Genomic DNA, 12,950 nt, shown 5'->3' on the forward strand with positions numbered 1-12,950 from the left:
GTTTCATAAAGGGTCTTAGCAGCTTTGGGGGCAAGGACAGCGGAGCAGGGGGTAAAGGTGGGACCTAAAACAAGCACAACTACCACCAACACAGAAAAGTCAAAGAAAGAATAAACCTATTTTGCATACGAAGATCAATCCCATCGCCCAAAACCTCAACAGGGTAATACAACCAAGGTTATAAAAGAGGAATGTCTACAAAAGGCAGAGCCTGAGGCCCTTTACTAAAACTGAAATAATAAAGTTCTGAGGTAGAATAAGGCTCCCACCAGATTTACATGCAGTAAAATCACAAATCCTGCTCAGGCCAAAATAAAAGCATTGCAGTTCACTTGACATGAATGTAAATCAATTTACAAACAGTAAAGCAAAACTCTTCCCAGTAAAGCAAAACTCTTCCCACTTTTCGGCTTTCCCCCTACATCTCCCCAGGTTCTTCCTGCTTTTCTGTTTAATCCTGTAGGAACTTCTGTTGCTTATTTGAATACCTAGTATCTTCACAAAGCATATCTTTTAGAAGTTCCTAGCACCGTGCCTAACTCAATAAATATAAAGGTGGCTTTTTTGTTTAATGAAAAACTTCAAATCCTTAATGGCTTAGTATGGAGATGGCCCAGGAAATGAGAGGGAGGGAGAAAAGACCAATCAGTAAGAGTAGGCTATCAAGTTGGAACCAGCTGTTCAAAGTCAAACCCATGTTGGTTTGGCTATCCCATTCGTCTTTCTAGCCAACAATTCAGCTCACCAAATATATCCTAAGTGCCTACTACAAAAAAAAAAAAAAAAAAGGAAAAAGAAAAATAAAGAAAAAGAAAAGAAAACCCTAAAAGCTTTGGGTATATGTCACAATTTTTAGGCCATTATCTACCTTGAAAGTATTTCCACATAAGATTTCAAAATGTCTGCACAATCCTTCTGATAATTATCCTTCTAGTGATAATTCAATAAATAAAGGATTGTTAAAGTATTAGACTTTATTTTTCAGGCCAATTTTACATTTACAGAAAATTTAAGACAGTGCAATGTGTTCACATATACACAGCACCCAGTATCCCCTATGACTAACATCTACATTAGCATGGTACTTTTGTTAAATTTACAAAGCCAATATTTACACATCATTAACTAAAATCCAGTTTATTCAGATTTCCTTAGTTTTCACCTAATGCCCAAAGTTTCTAGTGCTTCTTTGTTTTTACATTACAAGAAAAAAAAAGTAAAAATTTGTGGAAATTACTTCCTTTCCAACTGTGAAATTTTACCTATAAAAAAATGCATGTGTTATAGGCCTTGAAAAATAAAGTTCCAAGTCTACATGTATCCCAAGGTTTAGTTATTTTCTTCACTCTTCAGATTACTGGTAATTACAAACTTCACCTGTACTACTGCTCCTGGAAGTCTGAAAACTACATTTTTTGGCCTCTTTGCTGACTAGGTTCAAGTTGCACTGAATCAAAGAGAAGCACTTCAAGGGAAAAGGTAAAGCCATTTTCTACTTCTGGCTCTGAAAACAGCTGTGGCAGCTAATTGCAGGTGCTGTGAACAACTGCAGTAGATATAGAAATCCTGGTGGTGATTCTTTTTTTTTCTTTCAAGTTTTATTTACTTAAATAATCTGTAGGGCTTGAACTCACAACCTGGAGATGAAGAGTCACATGCTCTTCCACCTGAGGCAGCCAGGTGCCCCCTGGTAATGATTCCACCAGCAGCAGTGGACATCTATGAGTTCAGCAGCACTGGAAGTGGCTCCAACAACTATAGGAGGAGTGTGCCAGGTATCAACCACTTTCCCCTCAGTTCCAAATTCGTCCTTCAGTACCTGTTCAGTGGTAAGAGACTGAACTCAAAAGCAGTTTTTAAAACAAATTTTCAGTAGAGGGTGCTGGAGGGACTACACAGGAGGAGGTGGTTTTCTGACTCCTGCTGCACTGTCAGTATGTTTATTTATTATAATGACCGCCTTTTACAACCCTACTGACAAGAACCCAATACACTCCAGGCCTTGTACCCAACAGCAGTATCCAATTCCCCTGCAAGCCCATCCATCAGCTCTGGCTCTCATGCACTCCACACTCCTTCACTTATGTCTAACCACAGCTGTAAGGAGTGGCCCTACCTCTTCCCAATCTGTCTCCATGTGGATACTCTCCCTCCTGTGCTGGGTACCCTTTACAGTATTTTTTACATCTTTATAAGGACCCTCTTACTATAGCTTAGTAATTCTTTCACCTTCCTCTGGTTAGCTATGTGTTTTCTGTCTCTTCACCAGACCAGGACTACAAAAAATATATATAATATTTAAAGAATAAAAAACAAAAAACAAAAAAAATTTAAAGAACAACATATCAGAAGTTTTTAGAACTGGAAAATACAGAGAATATGGGCTCATTCCTGGACTTGATCTCAACAGCAACAGCTGCCTCAAGAAAAGGTCCTTTGTAAAATTCTTTGGAGTTACCAGCCAAACTAGCTGTTTTTCCTCCCATGAAACATGAGGTTTTTGAAACATCATTTTTACCATGGCTAAAAAAACTGAAAAAACAAAAGTTATATTCAGACATATCTGGGTATTCAGCAGATATTTTATCACAAAAGCATGAAGTGAGCCTAGGAGCCAAGGAAAACAACTAATGATATTTGCTGCCCGTGATAAAAACCAAATTTTCAAGGAAAAATTAGGATTTTAGAAATTTTGTATCCACAATGAGCATGACAGCTTCCCCACTACCTAAAAGATTTTTCAAAATGAGACAGGTAGTGATGTTAATGAATGTAAGCTTTGATAATACCCATGAAACGTGTCAACATTTGGAAGATCTGCATAACTCAGGGATTATCTACCAAAAGACCAATATATGATGTTACAAAACCATGCAAAAATAACAACAACAAAAAAACCAATGGGTTTTTAAAAAGAGCTTTTGAGGGGCATGCCTGATTAGTTGCTTAAGCAACTGCCTTCAGCTCAGATCATGATCCCAAAGTCCTGAGATGAAGCCCCATATGGGGCTTCCTGCTCAGCATGGAGTCTCCTTCTCCCTCTCACTCTCCTCTGTGCATACACTCTCTCTCAAAAATCTTAAAAAAAAAAAAAAAAAAAAAAAAAACTTTATTGGGGAATAACTGATATACAATAAAATGCATTTAAAGGGTTATAAGGGGGGATCCCTGGGTGGCGCAGCGGTTTGGCGCCTGCCTTTGGCCCAGGGCACGATCCCGGAGACCCAGGATTGAAGCCCACGTCGGGCTCCCGGTGCATGGAGCCTGCTTCTCCCTCTGCCTGTGTCTCTGTCTCTCTCTCTCTCTCTCTCTGTATGTCTATCATAAATTTAAAAAAATTTTTTAAATAAAAAATAAAAAAACTAAAGGATTATCAGGGGTGCCTGGGTGGCTCAGTGGTTTGGTGCCTGCCTTTGGCCCAGAGCATGATCCTGGAGTCCAGGGATTGAGTCCCACATCAAGTTCCCTGCATGGCATGGAGCCTGCTTCTGTCTCTGCCTCTCTCTGGGTCTCTCATGAATAAATAAATAAAATTTAAAGAAAAAAAAAAAAATAGGGGATCCCTGGATGGCGCAGCGGTTTGGCGCCTGCCTTTGGCCCAGGGCGCGATCCCGGAGACCCGGGATCGAATCCCACGTCGGGCTCCCGGTGCATGGAGCCTGCTTCTCCCTCTGCCTGTGTCTCTGCCTCTCTCTCTCTCTCTGTGACTATCATAAATAAATAAAAATTAAAAAATAATAATAATAAAATAAAGAAAAAAAATAAAAATAGAAAAATAAAGGGTAAAAAAAAAAAAGAAAAAAAGAAAAAGAAAAGGTTATCACTTGGGATGCTGGGTGGCTCAGCAGTTAAGCATCTGCCTTCGGCTCAAGGTGTGATCCCAGGGTCCGGGATTGAGTCTCCCTAAAGGGAGCCTGCTTCTCCCTCTGCCCATGTCTGTATCCTTCTCTCTCTGTGTGTCTCATGAATAAATAGAAAAAGAAAGAAACAAACAAGGAAAAAGAATCACTTGATATGCTTGTCAATGATAAAACTGTCACCACAGTTGAGATAATGAACATAGCCACCACCACCAAAATTAACTCAAGTCCCTTGATAATCTCTCCATCCCACTCTTCCCTCAGCCCCATTCCTAGGCAACCATCAATCTGCATTCTAGTACTATGGGTTAATTTGTGTTTTCTAGAGTTCTATGTAAGTGGCACATACTCTGGCTTCTTTCACTCATAATTATTTTGAGATTCATCTATGTTGTTGCATGTATCAATTGTTCGGTTTTTTTTTTTTTGTTTTTTTTTGTCGTTGTCCATTTCTTTTCATCACAGACTAATATTCCATTGTATAGAATTTCTCTATCCATTAATCTGATGATGGGCATTTGGGTTGCTTCAAGTTACAGGATTTTTCAAATAAAACTGCTATATACATTCACATGCATGAGTTTGTATGCATTCATTTCTCTTAGTAAGTTCCTACCATTACTATGGGTGGGTTATACATTAACTGCATCTTTAACTTTTTTAGAAACTGCTACACTGATTTCCAAAGTGGTTGTTGTACCACTTTACATCCCAGTAGTATATGAAAGTTCCTGTTGTTCCACATTCTAACATTTGGTACTCATACTTTATCATTTCATTTATTCTAATACTTCTGTAGTGATATCTCATTGTAGCTTTATTTTGTTAACAGCCTTACTGAAATATACATACTATAAAGCTCAGCAACTAAAGTATACAATTCACTAAATGGCTTTTAATGTATTTAGAGAGTGATGTAACCAGTACCACAATCTAATTTGTTAACATCTTCATCATTACAAAAAGGAACCTTGTAACTATTAACAGTCATTCCCCATCTTTTCTCTCTCTCTCTCTTTTTAAGATTTTGTTTATTCATGAGAGACAGAGAGAGAGAGAGAAAGGCAGAGACACAGGCAGAGGGAGAAGCAGGCTCCATGCAGGGAGCCTGACGTGGGACTCAATCCCAGGTCTCCAGGATCAGGCCCTGGGCTAAAGGCGGTGCTAAACCGCTGAGCCACCCAGGCTGCCCCCCATCTTTTCTCTTTATATAGATTTGTCTATTTGAGAACATATCAATCACACTATTTGGATCACTTAGAATGTGGAGTTTCATGACCAGTTTCTTTCACTTAGCACAAAATTTATGAGGTTCAACCAAGCTATTATACCAGTATTTCATTCCTTTGTATTGCCAAATAATATTCCACTTTATAGATATACTACATTTTGCTTATCCATTCATCATCAATAGGCAACGGGGTGTGAACATATATTCTGAATTCTCCTGTGTATATACCTAGGAATGGAAATGCTGGGTCATATGGCAACTCTGTAACTTTTTGAGGTTAGCCACACTATATTTTACATTTTCCCCAGCAATGAATGAAGGTTCCAATTTTCCATATCCCTGCCAACACTGATTATCTGTCCCTTTTGATTACAGTCATCCTAGTGGGTGTGAATTATTTCACTGTGGTTTTGATTTGCATGTATGTAATGACCAGTGATGCTCAGCATCTTTTCATATGCTTATTAGCCAGTGCATATATTCTCTGGTGAAGTGTACAAACCTCTTAAACTGGGTCATTCGTTTTCTTACTGAGTTTTGAGAGTTTTTTTAATGTCCTCCAATGAGTCCTTTATCTGATATACATTTTGCAAACATTTTCTGTGGGCTGTCCTCATTCTCTTAACAGTGTCTTTCAAAGAGCACAAGTTGTGAATTTTGTTGTTTTTTTTTTGTTTTTTAAGTTGTGAATTTTGATGCCATCTAATTTATCAACTACTTATTTCAGATCATACTTTTAGTGTTGAAATCTTAGCCTAACCCAACATCACGAAGGTTTTCTCCTAGAGTTTCTTCTAAAAGTTTCACAGGTTTTTCATTTACATTTAACATCCCTTTTAATTTTGGTATATGGTGCAAGGTATGGCTCAATTTTTTTTTTTTTTTTTTTTTGCCTATGGCTAGTCAATTATTCCAGCACCATTTGTTGAAACTATACTTTCTCCACCAAACTGCTTTTGTATTTTAAGTCAAAAATCAATTGTCCGTTTATGAATGGATTTTAATTTAAGTTGATTTAATTTTTAAAAAGAGATTTATATGCTTTCAAATGTTATACTGCTTAAAAAAACTACCACTTGAATTTTGGCATAGTACCAAAGGACATCAAAAATTACCTGAAAATACATCTCCCTTTTCAAATTATCTGTGTGAAGCCCAATCTCCTTCACACACTTTAACTAAAACATAGGTAAAAGTAATTGCAGGGGCAGAGATGTGAATCCAATTGTCTTCTAATAATCCAGACATAAAGAGAAGTTTGCAAAAAATGGAAACAATGCTACTCACTAAAGTTTTTTTGTCTTGGAAAATGCACTTATCATAAAGTTACCTTTGTTAACATGTATTGCATTTAAAGTTTTCATTTCTAATATAGTAAAAAGATATCAAAAACAAAAGTCCTCAGTATTTAAAAGTATAAAGGAATTCTAAGAGCAATGGTTTCAAACTGTTCCTTAATAAAAATTAATAAAATTAATTTAAAAAATAAAAATAAATAAAAAACAAAGAAAGAACTGAAATGGCTAATAAAGAGGGAAATGAAATTCACGCAGAAAACAGTTGGCAAAGGGCCTAAGAACATAGCAGGTATTCCATATTTGATAAACAAATGAAAAAAAAAAAGGAATCTCCTAATGTGATTATATGTAAACTATACCTTATTAGCCTATCATTAAAAAATACACAAGTTGGGGGTAGGAAGAGAGAAAAAGTAAAAAGAATATCATAATGAAGTTCAGTTCTAAAAAACGTGTACAGAAAATATTTCAATGTCTTCCAAGCCTTCAAGAACTCGCCATGTCTGTTATGGACTGAACTATCTTGTTTCTGCCAGCTGCACCAAATTCAGGTTTTACTTATTTGAGGGACCCAGAGAGAAAGTATGCAAGCATTGGGGGGGGAGGAGGGGAGAAGCAGAGGGAACGGTTGAAGCAGAGTCCCCGCTGAGCAGAGAGTCCAACATCACAGGGGCTCAATCCCAGGACCCCCTGGGATCACGACCTGAGCTGAAGGCAGACCCTTAACCAACTGAGCCACCCAGGAGCCCCACCAAGATTCATATATTGAAGTTCTAACCCCTAGAACCTCAGAATGACTGTGTTAGTAGACAACAGGGTCTTTAAGGAGGTAATTAAGTTAAAAATAAGGTCATTAGGGTGGGCCCTAATTCAACATGACTCGTGCCTCCGTAAGAAGAGATTAGGACACAGACGTGCAAAGGAAAACACCACATGAAGACACAGGAAGACAAAAATCTGCAAACCAAGGACAGAAGCTTCAGAAGCAACCAGCCCTGCAGACACCTTCTGGTCTCTGAGAAGTGTAAGAAAATAACTTTTTACCACTGAAGCCCCCCAATCTGTGGTACTTTGTTATGGCACCCATTACAAATACAAAATCCAAAACTGAATTTCTCTCTCCCCATTCAGAACTAATGAAACTGCACTAGAAATCATTTTCAAATCCTCCTCCCTGTATCAGTTCATCAATCACTATATTCTATAAATTCTGCCTGAATTTGTTGTTTCTTTCTCCACTACCTGAACTTAAACTCTGTGCCTTGCCCACTGAAATAGCATTCTAAAATATAGTGTGAATTAGTAAGTTTTTCCTTGGGGGTCTTACTTCCTGTTCTCCTTTTAAGAACTCTTTCCATTTTACCTGTATTATACTAAAAATAAGCCATCTTCATGTCCTTCCAGGAGAGAAGTAAAGCCCAACTAAAATAAGCCTGGTCTGGAAAAGGATACCCAGGTAACCCAACATTAATCACTCACAGCATTCCAGCCTGGAAGGTATTCAACAATGGCGAAGACAATTTTGGGGATGTCCACCCTGACCCAGAGTGAACAGAGCCCTGACTTTTCTTTTTATTCAGATGTAACTTACATATAATATTAGTTTCAAGTGTATGACATAGATTCAATATATGTATATGTTGTGAAATGATCACCACAGTGAGTCTAGTTAAATCCATCACCACACATAATTTTCTTGTGATAAGGATTTTTAAGACCTACTCTCTTAGCAACTTTCAAATATATAATATAGTATTAACTATAGTCACCATGCTGTATACTATATCTCCAGGCCTTATAACTGTTAGTTTGTGCCTTTTGATAATGATTTCTATTCTTCCATTATCTTCCCCACCACCACCCAGTTAACTGGGTGGTGGGTAGGCACCTGACCCAACATGGGCTAATCAGATTCTAGCTTCCAGAAATTTGGATTTAAGATTAAGTTGATCAGGAAAGACAGATATCCAGGGACATAGCCAGTGACAGAATGGCAAGACAATTTATGCCTCACCTCTGTTCAAAACGCTATCTCACAAAAGTAAAAGTAAAGACAAGTCTTACATACTTCTATTACTCCCCACTGGCCCCATGATCTCTCTAACCTCATACTGTACTTACTACTCTTGCCCAACTCATTCACTCCATTGCAGCTACACTGGTCTCCTGGTTATTACTTAAACATTCCTAGCATACTCCCATCTTAGAGATTTCACACTGGCTATTCTTTCTTTGCCTAAAATGCTCTGTCCACAGAGTATTCACATGTCTATCTCCCTCTCCTACTTTGCTCCTTCTCAGTGAGGCCTTCCTTCACTGCCATATTTAAAATTGCAACACCCTCCCTCCTATCCTGGCGCTCCTTATTCCCTATAGATTTACTCTTCTCCACAGCATTTATAACCATCCAGTTATGCCATACAATTTGTTTTCAGTCTTCCCTTCCTCTCCTACCAAGCTAAAAGCAAGAATGTAAACTTTATGAAATAAGGGATTTTGACTATTTTGTTCCCTGCCTAGCCCGAAGTGCATAAAATAGTGCCTGGCTTGTAACAGGTGTTCAATAAACATTTGTCAAATAAGTTCATATCTGCTTGGTGGTGATGAGCATGCCAAGACAGTAAAAGTTGATCCATGGTGAGATGAAGCAGACATGCCTGGAAGCAGAGATGAAAGACCATGTGGTTCTAGAAAGATGGTAACTAGCTGTCTGGTTCTGACAACTTCCCATTCTTTTAACTCATTTCTTCCAAAACCATCACCTCAGGTTTTGCCATAGTAAATAGAGAACATAATCAAATGTAATACATTTCAACACCATATCTTCCCAATATGTCTCATAAAGCATAAAGAATAACTTCTTTGGCACTCCATAAAAAAATTACTGAGATGTTGTATTACATCTTGCGAGGGTAAAGAGTAATTTAGAAAAAAAAGTCAGGTCTGTATCCCTGGACTGAAATTAGAACACTCTACTACTATGGCAAAATGTCTTTAATATCTTCATGAGGGTTTCATACATCAATACTTGCTTGCATCATTCCAACAGTGTGGTGTGTTTCCGTTTAGAAAATGTATATCCTTAAACAAAAGACAGATTTTTTTCCCCTGAAACTGAAAAATCTCAGTGCATTGCAGATCAGACTCCTAAACCATAAAATGAGGAAGCTGCAGATCCTCTGAAGTTTAAAGATTTAATGACAGCAGTTTAATAACCTATCTACACTCACAGAAACTACATACAAATAATACAAATGAGTCATTTATCTTGTTTTATGAGAATGGATTATAAGCCTGTTGATTTTACAAAAACAAAATTTAATACATCGAACACTTTTTAGAGATCTTTAAAATCTAGCAAACAGGGCAGCCCAGGTGGCTCAGTGGTTTAGCACCGCCTTCAGCCCAGGGCTTGATCCTGAAGACCCGGGATGGAGTCCCACATCGGGCTCCCTGCATGGAGTCGGTTTCTCCCTCTGCCTGTGTCTCTGCCTCTCTGCCTCTCTCTCTGGGTGTGTGTGTCTCTCATGAATAAATAAATAAAAATTAAAAAATGATTTAAAAAATCTAGCAAACATTAATATGAAGGGCCAAAATTCATCTGGCAAATAACAGAATTCAATACTATTTACTACCAATACAAAACATTTTGAGCATTACAACACCATATATGGAACCCTAGAAAAAAGCAAGATGTTATTTTACCCCTTGTATGCTGGGCATTTTAGTAACATTCTCATACTGACATATTAAAAAAACAAAAAACTAAACAACACCATTTTTTAACAATAAGTGACAGAATTTTTTAAATTTCATTTTCTTTACATATTTTTGTAATTTTCTCTCGTTCTTGAGTCTTCTACAAAGAAAACCTGTTTCTTTTGTAATCAGATAAAAAAACCAACTGCATTTTTTCATTTTAAGAAATAATCTGTAATAACTAACTTAGCAAATAGAGCAGTTGTTTCCAAGCTTTAATTCACGTTATCATGAAATCCTCTGCAATCCTCCCTCTCCTTTCAATGTTTTTTTCTTTTTTTTCTTTTTTTTTCTTTCAATGTTTTTTCAATTTAAGTTTAACTTTAGTTTTGAAAATTTCAGAAGTCTTCTAATTTGGAACTTAGCAAAAGTGGGCATGAGAAGTATTAAAATTCACTTTCATTTCATGATTAATAGTTCATAAAACAAATGCCAAAAAGGTTCTGTCAAGATATGTAAATGATTCATCCTATAAAGGGAGTGACAAAAATAAGTTATTTTATCTATTTTAACCATAGGGTCTGACAGACCCAAGTCTGAATCTTACCTCTGACCTTTGCTACCTGTACGACTCGGGCAAGTCACTTAATCATACCAACCCTCCGTTCCTCTCCATAGAGTGGATACTGCCTATCTCAAAATGGTGAGATAATTAAATGTGTATGAAGTGTTCAGCAAAATACACAGCACACACGTACTCGAAATCAGTTACTTCAATAAGAAATACTGTTCAAGTCAATAAATAAAAATCATTTATACCTTAACCCAATTATAACTTTACAAGGAAAAACATGTTTAAGCACTAGAAGGACACTGAAAATCAATCTTTCATGGTTCCATATAAACCCTCAGATCGTGCAAATCCCTGGGTTTCCACGAACTACAGCACCATAAACGTATGCAAGTACTAAGTGTCCAGGCTCAAAAAATGGAATTTAATGTAATATGCCAGCACACATCAAGTGGTAAATACTTGCCTTACTAGACTGAGTCATTAAAATGTGAATCCAAAATGACCTGAAATCTATGCAGATGGAAATTTACACACAAGGACCATCTGTCAAAAGCAAAGTAATTCCTAACCTCCCAGCAATTTCACTTTACTATTTTTTCCAGCAGTCTCCTGCAGCAACCAGCTTCACTCACTGTGTATAATAAACACAACTGAAGCCTGATGAACGGAAAACTCCATTTGTAATCACGATATTACAGGTTCGAATCTCTCGCTAGTGTGTGAAACTCGGACAAGCTGTTAAAATAACTAAGCCTGCATTTCCACATCCGTAAAAAATATTACTACCGCCCGGGTCGCTGGGGCTACGGCGCCGGCCAAGTGCAGCTGCGTGAGCGCGCTCTGCAAACTGTCGCACAAACGTCATTACAGTTGAGGCTCTCACGACCTGAGGAAAAATTTATTCAAAACCTGAGAAATCGAATCCGCCAGTTCGTTGCACAGACAGTACCTAACTTGTCTTACTACCGCACGCCGTGGCAGTACTCCAGGATGTTCACGTAACACCACCACCATCTCGGTCCGGGGGGCTCGGAAGACACATTCCCACGCAAACAGCCGAGGCGTAAAGGCATCTTCGCTGGCAACCAAGCCATCAAGGCACGGGATAATTCTCCGACTTCCCCTACAGGCTCATGAAACTATTTGATAGATTCTAAAAAGATTAAGGCGCTGGAAATTAATGTACCTTCGGCGGACAAGCCGACGCATCTCAACACTCACAGGTGTTTGTACCTTCTGCGCTCCGTTTACGAGGGTTACTTGTTCCCAAACAACCGGATCCGAGACACACGCACTCACACCACAAAGCACAGAAAACCCTGGTTCCTGGGTGTCAGGGAGCTGACGCCGAAACAAAGGACGCCCAAAGCACCTCGCTCCTCCCCGTCCGCGAACCACTGTGCGGGCGCGGGCGCGGGGCCGCGGAGGGCGAGGTTCTCACCCGGGGCTCAGCGCGCGGCGCCCGGCCGTCACCTGGCGGGGCATTTTTCGCGAAGTTTCAGAGTCAACAAAGAAGTTTTGTTGTCGAGGGGAGGGCCCGGGCGGCCAGAAGCGAAACCACAAAAAGGAAGACCAAGCCGAGCGGGCCAAGGGCGTGGAATCCGCCCCCACCCTCGCAGCGGCGACCACCGCGCGGCCCCGGGGCTGGGGGGAGGGGCAGCGGGAGGGGGAGGGCGGGAGGCCGCGCGGGCCCCGATCCCCGCCGCGCGAAGTCCCCGGCCCCGCGCGCCCCCGCCCTCCGTGCGCACCGGCGGGAAACGGCGGGGGGCGCCGGGCGGTCACCTTCCGCTCCCCGCCGCCCCTCGCGCCGGCCGCTCGGCGGGCAAACGGCCCCGGGCGCCCCGACCCCGCCGCTGTCACCGCGCGCCCCCGCCCCGAGGAAGGCGCCCCCCGCCGCGCCGCGCCGCCCAGGCCCGCCGCCCGCCTCGAGCGCCGCGGTCGGCGGGGCCTGGCCCGAACCCAGGCGCTGCTGCAAGGGCGCGGGCGCCGCCGCTTACCTTCCTCGGCGGTGTCCATCTTGTCTGGGGGGGCGGCGGTGACGCAGCCGCGAGGCTCCCGCGGCCGGGGCCGGGGCCGGGGCCGGAGCCGGAGCCTTCCGGCCGGGGCGGGGAGGGAGGGGGGGGGAGGAGGGAGGCGGGAGCGGAGCCGGGCCTGGGCAGGTGCGTGTGCTCAGGTGCGAGGGAGGCAGCGAGAGGAAGGAGAGAGGGGGAGAGGGAGAGGGACACAGGCTGACAGAAAGCGGACGTGAGAGGGGAGGGGGCGGGGAGAGCGGAGCGGAGAGGCCTGGG

General features: G+C 40.9%; 1 protein-coding gene across 2 annotated transcripts in view; it reads right to left on the bottom strand.

Annotated features, from left to right (window-relative positions):
* MARCHF6 (membrane associated ring-CH-type finger 6) overlaps positions 1–12,897 on the bottom strand; it is an 82,130-nt gene extending 69,233 nt beyond the window's left edge. The window contains exon 1 of one of the 2 annotated variants that reach the window (XM_072807332.1): positions 12,660–12,897. In XM_072807332.1, the coding sequence (XP_072663433.1) occupies positions 12,660–12,678 (19 nt within the window). In that variant the 5' untranslated portion in view covers positions 12,679–12,897. The remainder of the gene's footprint in view (positions 1–12,659) is intronic. The other variant, XM_072807331.1, reaches the window with a different exon arrangement.
* Between the last annotated feature and the right edge of the window lie 53 nt (positions 12,898–12,950).

Source organism: Canis lupus, chromosome 31 (assembly GCF_048164855.1).
Source record: "Canis lupus baileyi chromosome 31, mCanLup2.hap1, whole genome shotgun sequence".
Classification (NCBI taxonomy): domain Eukaryota; kingdom Metazoa; phylum Chordata; class Mammalia; order Carnivora; family Canidae; genus Canis; species Canis lupus.